The following is an 18,945-nucleotide window of genomic DNA, read 5'->3' as shown; positions in this document are numbered from 1 at the left end:
TACAATTAAGATATTGCAACGTCAAGAGTTTAAAAGTTAAGATAGACAAACCTAATCTATATTCTCAAAGAGTTTACAGTTTAGAGGGAGTGACAACAATTTAGGGATCATTTATAATACAGTGTGATATGTGGTATGGGGTCAAATAAGAGGAATACATAACTCATAGTAAAAGAAAACTTCTTGAAGAAAGTGACATCAGAGAGAAGAATGTGATGACAAATATTAGCCAAGTAAAGGAATGGTGGGGGTTGGAGCAGCTGGTAGGAAGGCTCAGAGGCTAGAGGGCACGACGCATTCTAGGGATTACTTACACTTTGCATATGGCTGCGAATGGAAATAGATGAGAAAGTTGGCATCTGATAATATAAGGCTCATTCAACAATTAAGGAGTTTGAATTTTATCCTGAGAGCAGTAAGAACTGAAAGGGTTAAACAGGGAAGTGACTTAACTAGATATTTATTTAGCAAGATGGCTTAGGAAGTTCTTGCTGTAGAGATGTAGAGATCATGGTGGCTTCAACTAGTAGAGTGGCAGTGGAAATGGAGAAAATTCGATGGAATGGAGAGAATTTTAGAAAATGTTGCTAGAACTTGGTGATTATCTAGACACAGAGAATGAGAAAAAGAGATTAAGTATGGAGCCCAGGTTTCTGGACTGGGGAACTTAATGGATAGCAATGGGATGGAAAAGGTGGTGAATTCAGATTGGGGAATACTATGAGTAATAAGTCATGTCTAATAAGTACTGAGGTATAGTCTCAAACTCAGGAGAGAGATCTGGGCTTGAGATATAGATATGAGAGTCATCAGTTGGTTGAAAGTAACTTCTGAAGCCATGGGAATAGATGATATCACCCAGGCATAGGTAAAGTGTGAAAAAGAGACGGTCAAAAATAGAACCTGGAAGAACATCAAGATTTTTATGCCTGCCCATAAACTAGGGCAAGTGGGATTTGAGCCCCATGCTTAGAGAGCCCTGGGCCGTGCTGCTCATGGAATAAGGAACGTACAGGGACAAGGGAATGTGCTTACCTGAAGCTTACACCCTAGACCATACTCTGGGTACCCAGGACCCCAGAATTCCTTCTCCAAATGGCTGGGAGCTTGCACCAAGTGTCGCACAGTCCTCTTCATAGGGCCCATTGTCCTGAGTACCAACTGTGCTGCCAGTATGTACACTCTTAGGCTTGAAGAACGGTCAATACACTACTCTTGTGTGCTGTGTGTGGGGTGTGATATGAAAAGAACTTGGATGTACAGACTAAAGTCTACACATAGGTACATAAGACCCCTTTTTGCTGCTGGAAAGAATCAGGAGTGGGTTTAAAAGAAGGGCCTGGCTGCAGGTCAGGGAGTGGTGGCTCTGCTCATGCCTCCAAGGTCTGATGTGGAACTCCACGGAATCTGAGAATTCTATATTTATTTGAACTCAGTCTTCCAGATTAGGAGGTTAGAACACAATAGTTTTTAAGCCTGATTGACAATATTAAAATATTTAGGCATATGAATTGAGGCCTCCATTACTACTGTTGTCCCATTTGCGTAACTGTTGGGGTAAATCCATACAAAATACTGAGAAGGAGTGGTCAGAGAAGCTGGAAGAAATGCAAGAGAGATCAGTGTCATAGAAACCAAGGAAAGAGAGTGTTTCCAAAGGAACTAACTATTCAGCAGTGCAAATGCTCTCTAGGTTTAAGATGGTCTAAAAAGGTTCCTCTGGACTTGACACTCTGAAGCTAGTGGACACCTCAGTGAGAATAATTTCAGCAGAGCACAAGGAAGAAAGCCAGGTTGTACAGACTGGGGAATGAGTAGAAAGAAAGAACTTATAGAAAGCAAGTGTAGAGAACTCTTTCAACAACTACATCCTTGAAGAGAAGGAGAAAGTAGGCAGCTGGAAAGAGACCTGGGTTTGGGGTTAGATTTTTTTTTTAATCATGAGAGTTTATCACATTGAATGCAAAAAGAAAAATGCCAATAGAAGGGAGAGGTTAAAAATATATGTGAGAGGGCTTCCCTGGTTGCGCAGTGGTTGAGAGTCCGCCTGCCGATGCAGGGAACACGGGTTCGTGCCCCGGTCTGGGAAGATCCCACATGCCGTGGAGCGGCTGGGCCCGTGAGCCATGGCCACTGGGCCTGCGCATCTGGAGCCTGTGCTCCGCAACGGGAGAGGCCGCAACAGTGAGAGGACCGCATACCGCAAAAAAAAAAAAAAAAAAAATATATATATATATATATGTGAGAAAGGGGGGAAATAATAGTGTAAGTTATCTGGGGGCTGGGATAGGAGAATTCCAGAGCGCAAGAAGAGGAATGAATCGGAAAGAAGGATGCTTCCTTCATCAATGAAAGAAAGTATTCATGTGAATGCACGTGATCCTACAGGATTAGTGATATTATACTGAAATCATTTCAACTGATTTTATTTCCTATGAATCTAGATGTAATATCACCAAGGAGTGAGATACCATGTTTTGGGAGAGTAGAGAAAGGTCGAAATGCCCAAAATGGCGAGTAGGAGAGAAAGCTATTCAGGGATGAATTAAAGGAAGGCTGCTATATAGTAGGGATGGGACAACCGGTATTTGAGATCAGTTACTCATTTATTTACAGTGATGCCAATTCATAAGGCTGCGGGATTTTCTCTAAAATTACTAGCAGCTATGTAGATGTGGAAAAGAGGCTCAATTGGCTCCATTAGAGAGTGGGGTTTTACTAGGAGAAAGGTAGAAGGACAACAAGACGACAGAGTCATAGAATCTAAACTGAATAAGAAAAGAGAGGAGGAAACATATACAGAAAGTTCAAGGATCACTGGCCTGGAGGGCTTGATAAAATCAAAGAACAATATTTAACTGAGGGACATGATAAAAAGAAATTTACAATAAGTGTGGAATGATGAAATTTCTCACTTCAAAAGACATCATAAAAACAGTTACTATGCAATTGTTTGTTATTCAGTTGACCCTTGAACAACATGGGTTTGAACTGCGCTGGTCCACTTACAGGAGGACTTTTTCACCAGTAAATACTGTTGAATCCATGGATGCAGAATAGTGGATATGGAGGAACTGTGTATAAGGAGAGCCAACTGTAAATTATATGCAAATTTTCTACTGTATGAGGGTCACTGCCCCAACCCCTATGTTGTTCAAAGGTCAACTGTGTATTACCACTAGGATAGAATCCAAATAAAGAAAAAATACCATCAAATTCTAATAAAAATCTAATGTCCTTATTTTAGAATCAAAATGTACTTTAAAAAAATCTACCCTTTTCTAAGGAATTTAATCAAATCGAGAGTAGCATCTCTAAGTCAAAGGAAACATGAAAATATTACAAAGAGCAGAACTAAGTAAATTCAGAAAATAGAATAGCAATAAATTTCATATTTTTCCAGCTATACTAGTCTCTAGTTGAGACATAGACATTTAATGGACATCCATCAAATTAATTTTAAAAACAGATGAATGATATTTTTAAAAAGTTATTTATAAACAGGAAGAAAGAGACACAAAGAAATAAAAGTAACTTAGGGCCCAAGGCAGATCTGAGTATACTCTCAGAGGCTAGTTTTAAACTGACCTAGTATAAACTATGATCCTTGGGGCTACCCTTCAGCATTCCTTCAATGAACTTTGTCAGTTAATCTCTCCAGCTTGTCTTAAACTGATATTTTGGTGATTTGTTAGTTCTTTAATTTTAGATTGAAAAGAAATCTTCTCTAAGTGTTTATTGGAGTAGGACAATTGTATCACCCTTTCCTCCCTGAAATAACCAAAGAAAAGATTTTCTCTCAGTCACTACTCAACCCTCACAAGGTGTTCTATAATGCGTTTTGACACTAGAATGTGAGAATCTGTTTATTTTTATCTCTTCTAATTTTTACTCTATGTAAGTCTATAAGAATATATATTACATATATAGTGATAATTCTTTATATTGAATCTGTTATTCATTCATTTTTTTAAAAAAACTAGATGCTTCTGTATCCTCAGAGATACTTTACAACTTACACTCAGAGTTGGCATCATTCTGTATACTGTATCAAAGAATATCTGAGGGCTTGGAAATGAAAAAGGAAAGTCTAACACATCACATTTAATCTTTTCAGTTCAAAACTGTAGGCTACATGAAAACAAAGATCAAAATATGAACTATAGATCCAAATATGAAACATCTTGAATGTAGGCTGCTGCATTATGTATTTTAATGCAGAATTAAAGAAAAAGATTTCTTCATTCTAGATTAAATACTAAAAGCATTAACATTGTGTAAAGAAAACAGCTTAAAAACCTGGCGCTAGTGCAAATTTAAAAAGAACAAAACTGGCTAGTAGGCTACATCATTTCCCTTAAGTCTTGCTATTTGTTATTTCACTTTATATAATATTTCATTTTGAGAAAGTAATTGATTACTATCACTCTTTCCTTCATTTCTCTTTCTTAGGCCCATATGCCTAAGGGTGTGTAGTGTGTGTGTGTTTGTGTGTGTGTGTGTGTGTGTAAATGCGGTACACACGGAGTGGCATAATGGAATAAAGAGATGGGCATTTACTTCATGAACTGAAATACACCAATATATATTTCTAGCACATGGGAACATGCCTTTGCTCATTAAAATCAATTTTTACAGAAATAAAACCCTTTGTAATGCTTACCCACAAACTTTTGTGGAGTGGAGCTTTTACGTTTTCCCATATTCCCTGTGAGCTTCTCTATGACAGCAGGTCTCTCAAAAGGCACCAGAGAAATATTGTTGTCCATAATAGGCTCTTGTTCCTTACAATCTTCCATAGGAGGTACTATATAAAACCATACAAAAAATGTAATCTGATAATTTCTTCAACATTTAAAAAGATACAAAGCTGGACTTGCCGTCTCAATATGTGTTATACAAACATAAGCTAGTATGCTTGAATAAAAGTTAAGTAGAAAGAATAACCTCTAGTGTTAAAGTATACTTTTAACACTAGTGTGTGTATACTCACACACACACACACACAGAGGATTTGTTTTTATCCGAGTCTCTCTCAGATCAATGACATAAACTGTCGCCACTATTGGTGGCCAACATGTTCTTCTTGTGTCTCATCTTAGTCCTCTGAAAGTGTTTTTAGCATTGATTAAAATCAATACTACTTTAAGACTGCACTGTTCTCAAGGCTTCTGGAGTTTATTTTTCTAAAACAATTTAAGTAAGTCAATTTGTTTTGGAGGAAACCTTACCCAGACACACAGAAGAGCAGTATAATATTTAATCAGTTTTTTTTCACCCATGTATTTTCCTGTAACAGATTTTCTACTTGATGAGCTGAGTGAGCTGTGAGCCCTATTGGCAGTAGCTACATACCTGCACAAAGCAGTCTTCATGAAGGAGATCCAGTTCTAAACATGTCCATGCACAGTAAACGGTGACAGCTTTATGATTGTAATTTATTTTAAAAAGAGCTCTTCAGCAGGACAACATAATCCATTTCTAAACTGGCATATTTGCTTACTGAACTACTGCTCTAATTCATTTGACATAAACTCTCCAGTCTAAGTTGCTGTGGGCTAATACATTAATTCATAGATATTGACATTACATATTGACATTTATGGTGTAGACACAGAACTTATAAAAGTTGTTTTTGAATAAAAATACTGTCAAAGGACATTTAAGTAAAGATAGAGTAATATCAGAGACAGACCAGATCAGTTGATTAAAACCAATATTCACAGGAAGGACCATAACTTATTATTTCTTGATTACTGTTGCTTTCTCCAATTGTATTTGTGTCAGCACTGTTTGGAAATCTAAAGGTTTCATATCTCAGGATATCTTTACTTGTTCATCATGCACTGTAAAATGATTTATTCTGCTCCTTTCGTTTGTAAAGGGATAGCCCCACTGTGTGAAACACAATGTATTATCCTTTATAAGGGCAGACACTAAGAGTGAGAAAGCAAGAGATGAAAGTTAAGAAAATCCAGTGCACAATTCAGGTGACCTATTTAATAACCAATACAGGTTGCTGATTTTGAAGAAATGAAAAATGGCATCAGAAAATGTTTTTGTAATTCAAGCATGTTTAAAGACATCGATATTCAACCTAAGTTTTGGGTTAACCTAGTATAGCCAGGTGGATGGGCCAGAAAAATTCAATCTTCAATCTCTATTTTAATGGCAAGGGATTCTGTAATTACTGGATGTTAATTTGGGAAAAAATTCCAAGAGGAGACTTAGAAACAAAGAAACACATAGGTCACTTTCTATACAGGTATAATTCATGATATACAACTGCAAAAAGATGTCCCCAGATATGACACACAACATCATGTCCTCTCTTAGCAACAAGTAAAATAAGAAAAAAAAAAAAAACTTAAAAAGAAAAGCAAAGAAAGAATGACCACAGAATTCAAATAAGGGGGGCCAGGAGGATGGAATGGCAGTGGTGATGTGGAGGGGGGCCATGCAATTAGATACAGATTATTGTCAAAATTTTAACTTTTGTTTTAGGTGTTGAATTCACAGGCACTTACTACATTATTAAAAAATAACTATATAACTGAAAAATTGGCCATGAATGGACCAAAGATGAAAATATGTCATGAGCCAAGATCCGAAACTAAAGAAGGAAAGAGAAAAAAGTTTGTTGTTGTCAATCTTGCTAAAAAACAGCAAAACTGGTTAACAGGGTTTGCCCCCAAATTGAATATACTAATTAGTTTTGAAATGAATAGTCTAAAACTTGGCAGTTTTGCTCTAAGTCTCACCTTGAATTTTCATATTTGCACACATTTAAGACTCAAAACGAAACCTGGGTGTGGGAACTGTCCCACACCACCTCCACCTCAATTCAAGTGATTTGTCCCAAGTTCAATGAAGCTCATATGAACTGAAAACAATGACTTTGGCAGAGCTCTGATCTAACTTCTACTTCACAACCAACAGTCCTTTACATATCAAACATTAGTCTTGTTTCTACCATATCAGCAATAATAATAACAACAACAAACTCACCCTATGTGCTAAGTACTGTTTTAAGGCTTTCCATCTGATAATTTATTTAAGCCTTCAACAACCCACTGAGATAGGTACAATTACCATCTCTTTTATACAGATGGGGAAACAAAGGCCCAAAGATGTAATTTTCTCAGCGTGCTTTTTAAAAAATTGAAGCATAGTTGATTTACAATGCGTTTTTTTTTTCCAATTTTTTTTTACTGAAGTATTTTCTCAGTGTTTATATCTAGTTAACAGGGAATATATGAGTAGAACCCAGGTGGTGTGACTCCAGAGCCTGGGCTCTTAGCCACTATTTGAGTGTTGACTTTGTATAAACAAGTTTGAAATATTTTTAAGGTCTCCATTGAGAAAAGATCCGACACATTTTATATATTACATAACTAATCTAAATTATTTGCTTTCATGTATCTGGGTGCAACTCATCAAAGTGCTTCTAGATATACATTGCTTGAAACACAAAACAAGTTGTCTAGTTAACTCAATAATGCATTAATCGCATTGTGAGACATTCAGCTAGGCTAAGAAAATACCAATATGCAAACTCCACTTCTTAGAACAAACTTCATAACCAAATATCTTCCTTATTTTTGAAGTTATAACCATGATAAAAATATTTATCCTTGCATTATTTCATTATCTCACCACATTGATTAATCATAAAGATGGAACCATACAAGTGTTCCCAACATAGCTATTTTGCCAAACAATCCACTCAAATTTCAAATTCCAAGAAGACACAGTCTGAGGGATCTAGATTAGGTCACATGTCCACCCCCCACCAGAAGAGGGCAGGGCACCTAGACTGACAGTCCTGCCATGGCTTCAGCCGATTAGAGAGGACAGCTCTCTAAAGGAAAAGAGAAGTCTTGTTAACTGTAGGAGGATGAGGGCATGTATGACATGTATGACAGGCAAACAAAACAGATGTCTTCTATTTTGTCACAAATTTTCTCCATGTTGTAGAACATAAAAGAAGCTTTTATCTAAATTATATTCTTGACAACATTGGGCAGTGCCCACACTTGAAATCACTCTTTCCATTTTCCCATCCTCTGGTCTTACTCAGCTTCATTGCTCTTTTCTTCCCCTTCCTAATGTGTTCTTGGTCTTCTAGATGTCTTACTCTATGCTCTATATAAGGTTGTACCCATATAACCTTATAAAATCTCTTACTTTAGACTACTACCTATATAGTGATGGCTCCCACATCTTTATTGCCTACTGAGACTTCTCTCAAGAGCTCAAGATCTATATATTCAACTTCCTTCTAGACAGTTTCACTTGGCTGTCTCTCACAGGTGCCTAAAAGATAATGTGTTCAAAAACTGAAATCTCTATTTCCCTCCCCAAGCTTTCTCTTCTTTTCCTAATTTCCATCTCAGTGAATGACACTACCATCTACCTGGTCATCCATGCTAGACACGTTGGGCAAATCCTAGATTTCTTCCCTTTCACCCAGTCTTCTACCCCTCCTCCCTATCACCTCTCCTTATATATATGCATAGAGGTACTATGTGTCTTAGATTCTACATTTATAGTTGCTCTCAAATAACTTCTGCATATTGCCGGCTACTAAGTCCAACTCAGCCAATCAGGAGACTGTCGCAATGGACTACTTGGCCCTATCTTGACTCTTCTGATCTATCTCCCACATTTCTAGCAATACAATGTAAATGTAATAATACTTTTTAGGGTGAAGTACAAAATTCTTTGCTTAGCACAACAGGTCTTTGATGCCCTGTTCATTGCTTCTCTTTCAGGCCTTATCACCTTCCAATTTCTCTTGCCTTTACCAACTGGGCTCTAGTTATACGTAAGTACTGGTAGGTCCTTAACCCACCATGCTCTTTTAGACTTCTATTTCTTCACACATGCTGTTGTTCTCTCCACATGAAACACCCTTTTCCATTTATTCAGCTGGCTATTCTGCCTTTCAAAACCCCCCTCAAAATTTTCCCTAGAAATTCCTCTTGGACATCCACTGTGATTTAGATACCTGTCCTCTGTGCTTATCATCTGATGCTTATCACTCAGTGCTGTAACTGTTGGTTTACTGGTCTATTTCTTCCAATAGCTGGTAAGTGACCTTAGGTAGGGACTGGATTTTATTTGACTCTGTGTCTTTAGTACCCTTTACGATGTGAGACAGATGTAACAGTCAATGGATGTTCACTAAACATCTTAATGAAGGAAATGTTGTCACCCATTGGAAATAGGTTGAACAAGCTTACTAGGAAGTTTATAGGTTCCCAATTGTCTCCATCCTTGCAATAAAGAAATTCCCTTTACCAAATAATTCAAAACATAAACATAAGAATATATATTCTTGCTTTAAAGTTGGCTGTTTTTCTGGGTCACACTTTCATTTTTGTCTTCAGGCAAGGAGCAAAAGCTAATTACATACTTTGCTTTTTAAAGCTTTTACTTGAAGCTGAGAAGACTTGAAAAATGAGCATAAAATAACTCTCAAATAAGATAATCTGCCATAAAACCCAATTCATCATTATCTTTATTTCCAAAACTACAAGTCATCAATTTCCTCCTTTTCCATCAAACTTGAGGACTTTCGATTCTAACTTGTAAATATGTCTTCAGTGTTTCATCCTTTTCTCCTGCTGCTTCTCTTCATCTTTTCCTTGGCATTCTCAGGCCTAGTCTCTCCTCACACTCCAGTCAGGCATCTCTCCTTTATTCTACATTGGTGACACTGTTCTTTAGAAGACAGGAATTTGAATGCCCCAATGAAATTCAAACACTGGATTAACATGTAAAGCTCTATCGTTGCATCACAACCTACTGTTTTAGTCTCATTTCCTACCACCCCTTTAACTCCAACTATGTTCTACGTCTAGAAACTTGTTAATGTTCTTTTATACCTCCAAGTCTTAGCCTATAGAAACTTCTCTCCCTGGAATGTGTAGTTTCTGTGAATCTATCAGATCTATGCAATTTTTCTCATCCTCGTGTATGGATCAAACACTTCATTTAAGAAGCTTTTCCAAAAACAAACAAAAAAACCCAAACAAACAAAAAAAGAAGATTTTCCTTGACTTCTCCAGTCAGTTAGGTCACTTCTGCATCTGTGCTTCTGGAGAAGTGTATATGCCTTTATTAGAGCGTTTGCTTCATTTTATTCATCTTTTATGTATTTCCTACCAGACTACAAATATAAGAACAAAATTGTATCCATTTATCTTTATATTCCTAGAACATTCCACAGAGCTTGGCACATAGCAAGCCCTCGATATATGTTTCCTGAATGAAGTGAAAGAAAGTCTCTTTGACTTCAGATGCTTCCTCACTAGAAGGAGCCAACGTGGGAACATGTTTTGGGAAGGAAAGGCTAGGAAATATAACAATGTCAGATATGAAAAAGAAAGAATAGTAATTAATTTCAAAGAGCTAATGGGTGACCACAATAATGGCAACCCCCCTACCTACTCTGAAAGAAAAGACAGAATAACAGATACGATGTAACAGGATACTAAGAGAGGGAAGGTGTAAATATGAATTTCACTGTGGCTCTGTCCAAAACGAGTCACATGCCAAGCCATGTATGTGAGACAAGGTTAATGATGAACTGTAGTAGCATTTTATCCATGTTGTCTCTCTTATGGCATTTATCGACTCCTACCTCATAGGGTCAATTCTCTATTAAGCACGTTAACAAAAGGAAGCAGAGATTAAGGATAATCTCAATTTATTATTAACACCACACCTAGAAAAAGTACAGCATGAAATAGTAGTAATATAAACTTATGTGGTTAAAACTCCATCCATTATTGAAGAACAAATATTTGGGTCTATAAATGATATCAAAACCTACCTGCCCCCTCCCATGCACGCACACACTCCATCTTGGCTTTGTCCCCTGCTCTACCCAGTACCTGAGTGTCTTTCCCACTTTCCTCACTTCCAGTTTCAGAGCCATCTGTACAGACCTTCGCCTGTCAATGGCTAAGCGATCTGGGGAATGGGGGTTGATGCTGAGGCTGTAGTTGTTTAGAAGTCTTTTTACCCCAAAATATACCTGTTGAAACTTTTTGGCACCACTTATTCTACAGCTGATTAATCTCTCAACAGATAGTGCCACGTTGACTGTAATTATTTATGTGTGCCTTACCTCACTCTAACAACATAAGGTCTTTTAGGAGAGATTCTATTTTTCATATTCACATGTGTTTGCAACACAGTTTCATAAATAACTGTGAATGGAAAAATTAGTTAATAAAACTAATAATCCAGTCAAATGTCAAAATTGCAATGAGAGAATATTATACAGAAAAACTAGTAGTAGTGCCATAAGGTGTCTTTGGAAAACTTTGGCATGCCCCGTGCCTCCATCAGCTACCCTGCCTCAAGCCACCTCTAAAAGCAGCAATTTGAACAGAAACAATGTGCTCAGTAAGTAAATGAAACCTCAAATGCCTAAGTTAACACTGGTAAGCAACATAACTTTATAGGGGATGCAATATTTATTATTTCTTAATATTTAATGCCCTGAAATAGTAAAAAGAACTTTTTTTTTTTTTTTTTGTACATCCGATCACTTTTAATTCACACCAAGCCTATGAGTGACAAACTCAGACATCACATATCTGGACCAGAGTTGTTGGACTCCTAGGTCCACCATTTTAACCTCGATGCTCTGGATCCTATACTACTGTCATAAGCCCCAGCAATGCAAGCTTGCGGTACCAAATTTACAAAGACTTAAAACATGGACAGGGTTTTTAAAATGTTGGTTGATAATAATAATATAAAAACAAATAGACTCAACTCACAACAATGATAGAATTAAATCTGATTCTTTAGATTATATAACCTATCCTCAATACAAAGAAATGCTTCAATTATTCAGGATAACAAAATAAAAGATTCCCAGTTCAACAACAAGCAATCACTAGCTGTCCAATAAACATGGTTCCACAGTACATACTATATAAAACAAACAAAAACCTCACAGATAATCCTTGAGCTGCCTATAAATACAAAACCGATATTTATATTTTAAAAGTGACTACAGGATTTCCCAACTGTACTATTTAATACTGGGCAAATCTTTTTTAAATGAAAGATATAAATGTATCAGTAAGTTAACATTTCTGTATATATTTGTATGAATAATAAAATCAATCAGTATAAAAATATAGTAGGACCAAAGAGATGCCCCAAATCTAAAGAATTAAAATTCATAACTCTCCTTAAAAAGGATGATTTACTAACACTAACTTTTTAGTTATAGATAAATTATTAATTGATAAACCTTAGGGACTGCTTTCCTACCCGCTATTGTAGGAGATCAGGATGTTTTGTTTGGGTTTTTATTTTTGTGGAGGGAAGTGGCACCTAATTTTGGTCTAGATTGTTCCCCATACTTGTAGAAAGCTAAATCAGTAACTTCCAAGAGAAATCACAAGACAGATTGGAGACATTTTCAATTATATCACTGATCACTTACCTAAGAGAAATGAAAATACACAAATAAACAATTACTTCTTTTAGAAAAACCTATAGACTTATGCGAAGCCATCTCGAACTCTTTGGTGCAGCCAATGTAAAAAGAGTAAAGAGTACCTTACTTTGGTGTATTCAAGGCCAGGCGCCATTATGATGGCAATTTAAACAAACGCTATCAGGAATAATTTGGGCGTATCACAAAAACTCAATATAGCTTGTTTGCAAAGTGTCCCAAAGCTCAACTCATTTAAAGTACTTAAGATAATCCCATACAAAGTGAGTGTGACCTGAAATTGCTCTAAAATAGACTATAATGTTACCTTCATGCTGAAGGGTAGAGAGAACTATTTAACCCATAACAAATGACGGAAACAGTAGGGGAGAATGAAAATGGTGAATGCCATTGCTACCCACCATGGTGACTCATGACCTGCCCGGCAGCCTCCATGCTGACATTCTGGAGATAGTTGTGGCAGCGTTCCTTGTGCTCCTCCAGTGAACTGCGCTGCTTGTAGCTTCGTCCACAGTAGTTGCACTTGTGAGGTTTACCCACTGTGAAGAGAACTCAAGGTTAGTGTGCTGTCAAGTCTCATCCAAAGCAAAATTACCAGCTAACTTTTGATAGTCTGGAGGAAGCATTTATATGCTTTTCAGACTTAAATCTCTTCCTCCACCACACTCCAGTTGAGACAATTAAAGATAATAAACTTCTACCAAGATTAAAAGACAGCAAGAAAAGGCAGATCGTACCTTTGGTGACAGGGGAAATAATGAATCAAATCATGCTCTGACTGTATCCTAGATCATGAGAGGCTGATGACTGATCTTCAAATTATCTGACTCTTAACACTAACATTTACTCTTACACAGTTCTCTCAGCTCTGACTCATTCAAAAGACAAATCAGGAGTGTCCTAGATACATGATGAAAATTATTTTTATTTATTGGGAGGGGGCTAAGAATAGAGAATTTTACTGAAGGAAACTAAAATCCAACAACTTGAAATGTCATTGTCTAATGAAAAGATTATTCATGGGTACCCAGAAGACTAGAAAGAATTCAGGTGATGAGAAAAAGCACAGATAAAGGCAGAGAGTTTCTCTTTTCTTTCCACCTTGGTAAGAACTATTCACACATGCAAAACTGCGGCAGATCAGCCTATTCTCCTACATCAGTCAGCACTGTTCTTATATTACCAAGAATTATTAACCTACTAGGTGCTTTGAGTCAGGATTATTAACAGTAATCACCAAAGCCCTAACATATTTAGTTATACAACGACAGTGATACTTAATTACATATTTCACATTCAGGAAATGAATTATTTTCTAATAGCCACATCTCATTATACCTGGTAAAATACTTCAATGCTCACATTAAAAAAAAAAACTTTAAAAAATTAAGAAGGAAAAAAAACACATTTAGGGAAAGAGGTGTGTTTTAATGTAAGACTATTCACAAGGGTATCACAGAGCACTTTGATTCTTGGTGTTGAACGGATACAGAAAACCATAAAGCATCAGGTGGTCTGTTGCCAAAGCCCTCAGTTAAGCACATTGTGAATGAGGTCAGCTGCTCTCATTTGACTCCCTTAGGAATCATTTTGTTTTGCCTAGAGGACAAATAGACAACTCTTTTTCATGGTCAAAGATAGCATCCTCAACTCCAGGTCCCTTACAAACCCATGCTAGGATAATGGTCATAAATGAAATGGAAATACTTTAACAAGACAAGGTATTCACACCTGCATAAAGATTTCACTACATTGATTAAAAAAACCAAACAAACCTTTAGATCGTATTTGAGGTGCATATAAATTCAAATCAGTTATTTGATAATCGCAATTTTTTTGTAAACCGTCTTAAAAAACCAAAGCTATCTAAGGCAGGATCAGTCATTTCTAAAAATACTAGGCAAAGTAACTTCTATTTTTCAGAACCAAGAATTTCTGGGAAGTAAAAACTAGGTAGCTTTTTATATTGTGAAGACTCTTACAGCATTGTGTGAGAGCATAAAAAATACAAGAAAATATTCTTTTAGTCAAAAATATTAATGTAAATAGTATAAATATATTTATATATAATTGCATTCCAAGATATGGGGCTACATATGACAAAAAGCCTTTTATGAATTTTCTCTCAACAAGTCTATTAAGCAACTAATACTTGTTAAGCATACACATTGTAGTTAACAGCCCACTATAAACTAGTTCCATCATCTCTGTCTTCCCCTTCTTAAGTCCTGTTGCACTGTGTCCTGTGATACCTATGTTTTACTGTGAACATAATATCCTCCTATACTTCTTCCCCTTATTTCTCTAAGCAATTGACACCTTTTTAACTTAATTAAAATATAGTTCTCGTCCACTTCCCTTGGCTCACAACGCTCTATAAACTCCCAACTCCCCAGATAAGGAAGAAAAGACAGGATGCTTTCTACTCCCCTCATTTTAGAATTCAACCCCATCTGCTTTACTTCAGCCTCTCCCATTTTGTCATCTATTTGTTTAAAACGTCACTCTTCCTCTCTTCATCCCATCCTTGTTCTCTGTGAGTATAACAGATATTGGAGTAAATTGCTCTAAAAATATAACCTCAATTTCCCTAAATCTTCATCTGTATTCTATTCCAGGAATCCACATACTGGGTGACATGCTGGACTCTGACATCTCATAACTATTCTATGTCCAAGAAATTTGTTCTGGAAGTGTTCCACCTTACCCTTCTACATGTCTCATTTAATACATCTTTATTGAAAGCCTACTAGGTACCAACACTGGGACAAGGCTGGAATGTAAAGTGGAGAGCAAATTCTCATGGTGCCTATCCTCATGCAACCAACAGTCTGTTGAGGAAGACAGACATTTAACAAATATACAAGCAATACATTACAAATTGTAAATTCTACAGAGCTAAAGAATGGTAAGCTAGTATAACATGGGGACCCCAATTTAGTGTGAGAAGGTTGGACAGGAAGGTCTACCTGAGGTATGAACATTTAGGCTGATAAATGAAGAAAAAGTAGAAGTTCGTCAGAGAATGGGGATGTGGGGGAGGGTGGAGGAGAGACAGTGTTTCCGGGAACTGCCGTCATCTCTTTCTATTTACTCTCAAGTTCTTAGCTCCTTCGAATTCTAGATCATGCCCTTGCTACTCTCTGGAAAATTATTTTCAAGCATCATCAACAGTCCCTTCCAAATCCAATGGCTCTACTATCCCTACAAGACCATTTCCTGTCAGTTCTTTGATATTTCTTTTTTTCTTCCTCCAGTTTTATTGAGATATAATTGACATAAGCACTGTATAAGTTTAAGGGGTACAGTAGAATGATTTGACTTACATACGTCATGAAATGATTACCACAATAATTTTAATGGACATCTATTTTTCCTAAAAATCAATGTCATGAAAATACTGTTTATATTTACTCCCTATATATGATGAGTTTAACTGTATAATAGGTATCAACTATGAGTTAATATGTATAACATATGTATATATATTCACAGAAAAGGACCAGTCTTTTGCTACTTTTCTTTTTACAAATGTTATTATTTACACAGTCTCACTATCTGAAACACCTTCATTCTGCTACCCCTCCTCAAAGCTCCCTTAACTCCCCAGTGCCATCTTTTCCAGGCTCCGGGTCTCCATGATGTAGTACCTTCAACACAGGGACCTTCTATCGCCCTTCCCCTAATAAAGTTCTATATTGAGGGGTAAAAAAAAAAAAAAATTAAAAAGAAGTCATCGATAGTCTCTGAAGTGCTAAATCCGGTAGACTTTAATCAGTCCAAAATGTTCCTAATTCCTTGCCCCTATCAAACTTTCAGGAGTCTTGAATCTCCTGTTTTAGCTTCTGGGATCAGATTCTGCATCCTCACTCCCTGGCTTCTCAATCTTTTCCTACCTGGTAAATATATATGTACCTCCAGGTTTTGCTCTCAGTACAGTAGTCTCCCCCTTTTCCCTCTAGATTAAGCCCTCATTTCTATGAAATGTCCAAATCATGCCTGGAATAATTTCCCATGTTTGGAAGCTCCTATTTGTCACAAACATTTAAAAAGTGATCATGGTGAACCCAAGGACACAGTTTCCCCCCTCTGTGCTCTCACAGTGCTCTGTCCATATTCTGTTGATGCATTACTTATGATAATTGCATTGTAATTACCCATCTGACCTCTGTTTCCCTCGTCCTAAACAATGAGCTCTGTCATGAGGACAGAGGTCATGTTTTATTCAATTTGGAATTGATAGTGCTTACTGTAGTTATTAAACATAGGAGGTACTCAATATGTATTTGCTGAATGACTGTACTTCAACCTCATACTTCCAAATGCCTTTGGAGTATTGCGTTATGCATATTCCTCTGAAATCTAAAATTCAACATATCCAAAATTATCTTCCTCTACAAAACTAATTCTTTATTCTGACTGCTCTTTTGTGCGTTACCACTGTTTTAATAAACCAGACTCGTGATAAGGCAACCACTATTGTTGCCTTCTACCTCATTTCTCACATCCAAATAACTGCTCAAGTTTATCCCTCCTTCTCACTCCCAGAACCAATTTCCTAGTTCAAATGTTCATTACCATGAACCTGGGCAAGCTTAGTATACTTCAAACCAGGTGTTCTCTTCCCTTGTGTAATTATTTTACTCCTCTCCTCAACAACCTTCAATGACTTTTCACTTCTACTGAACAAAGTCCAAATCCCTGTACTTGGCATTCAGCATCCTACACTGTCTGGTCCCAAGGGATACATCCCATCTTCTACCCCAGGATTCAGCCAGGATTACCTTTCGCTTTTACACTTCTGAGTCTTAGTTCTTTCTGGAATGGCTTCACACAATTTCTGCCCCTTGAAATCCTACGCATCCTTCCAATCTCCCTAACCATGTTCCATCCAAAAGCGATCTTTCCTACTAAAGAACTGTAACTGTATTGGTCCTCACACTTAGGAAACTTGTAACATTCTGTCTCTCGAGTTATTTGTGATTACATCTGACCCATGAACAACCTGGGTTTGTACTGCATGGATCCACTTATAATGTGAATATTTTTCGACAAATACTTACTACAGTACTGCATGATCTGCAGTTGGTTGAATCCACTAATGTGGAACCGTGGATGTGGAGGGCTGACTGTGAAGTTATATGTGGATTTTCCACTGCAAGGGAGGGGGTGTTGGTGCCCCTAACCCCTGTGTTGTTCAAGAATCAACTGTATGTATACATTCATTTTGATCTCCCATGTTAGATTATGAGCTTCTTGAGAGACTGAAATAATGTCTTATATATCTTTGTAACCTCCAAAGAGTTTAGCATGGTGATTTGTTCACAGCAAGAACTAATAAGTGGTGTTTTCATGAATGACATCATTTCCTAACTCTTTAAATATTTTCCTTTCCCTGGTTTTCCCTGAATCTTTCACGAACTCTAAAAGCAATGCATCCATATAGAAAATTTTTTAATTCACCAAAAGTTATTTATAATTATATCATTTAGAGATAAGTATCTTTAACATTTTTATATCATGTATTTTTTCTATGCATGCAAAGATATATTTTGTTATGAAATTGGGTCATTTTATATGCTGTATTTTACAATCTGCTTATTTTACTGAACAATATATCTTAAAATTTCCCCATGATATAATAGTTTTGTTGCTGCTGTTAGGTAACAATTTTTTCCTGAATTCTAAAATTATGATATGCTGATTTAGTTTGCCTTAGCATTCTTAGTCCTTTTCTTATTTACTTTAATAATTATTTTTCTTTTTACCATAGTTACTATGCCCATACTTGAAAAAGAAAAAATCAAATAGCCCTAAAGGGCACTTAATGAAATAGTCTTCCACTCACCCCACGCCCATCTAAACATAATCTATTTCTCTGTCCTCTCTTTTTGGAATTTCTATTAGTTTGATGTTAGACCTTCCGGATTGAGTCTTGAAATTTTTTTCCCTCATATTAATTATCCTTTTACCCTGTTTACTTATAGAAAAATTCCTCACCTTTTTCTTTGAATCTTTCTGTGAAATATTTCTGGCGAATATAAATTTCTCTGACCTCTTTCCTTTTTCTTAAAAATAGTATTCTGTTTTTTTCATAGGTACAATAACATTTATCTGGGCATAATTTTTTCTTTTTAAAAAAGTTCTTTTTATATTGTCTTCTCTGGCTTTTTTTCTTTTTTACATTGGTGTCCGTATTGGAGGCTTTCCTTAAATGCCTGGTGCCTGAATATTTATTGTCCATTTATATTTAACAGTAAGGCACTAAAAAGCTAATTGGAAGTTCAGGAAACACAGGTGAGGTTTGTGAACTACTGCAGAGTGACCAGGTAATGAAGCAACCTTTTCATTGTCAGACCCCCAAATATAAATATATATGTCTTTTCTCTAGGACCTCTCAATTCCCTTAGAAAAGATGCCTCCAATTTCCAGCCCTGGGGGTATGGGGGGATATGAAG

The 18,945-nt window shown here is 36.6% G+C and overlaps 1 protein-coding gene across 10 annotated transcripts in view; it reads right to left on the bottom strand.

Annotated features, from left to right (window-relative positions):
* Positions 1 to 18,945, bottom strand: part of IKZF2 (IKAROS family zinc finger 2) — a 177,370-nt gene that overhangs the window by 9,711 nt on the left and 148,714 nt on the right. For 8 of the 10 annotated variants that reach the window (XM_029224998.1, XM_029224994.1, XM_029224995.1 and 5 more), the window contains 2 exons: positions 12,889 to 13,026; positions 4,664 to 4,807 (listed from right to left, as the gene is read on the bottom strand). In XM_029224998.1, the coding sequence (XP_029080831.1) occupies positions 4,664 to 4,807; positions 12,889 to 13,026 (282 nt within the window). The remainder of the gene's footprint in view (positions 1 to 4,663; positions 4,808 to 12,888; positions 13,027 to 18,945) is intronic. The other 2 variants (XM_029224999.1, XM_029225001.1) reach the window with 1 other exon arrangement.

Source organism: Monodon monoceros, unplaced genomic scaffold (genome assembly GCF_005190385.1).
Source record: "Monodon monoceros isolate NGI ecotype Baffin Bay Population unplaced genomic scaffold, NGI_Narwhal_1 Super_Scaffold_16, whole genome shotgun sequence".
NCBI lineage: Eukaryota > Metazoa > Chordata > Mammalia > Artiodactyla > Monodontidae > Monodon > Monodon monoceros.
The sequence above is the reverse complement of the archived record's forward strand: the minus strand, read 5'-3'. Positions and strand labels throughout refer to the sequence as shown.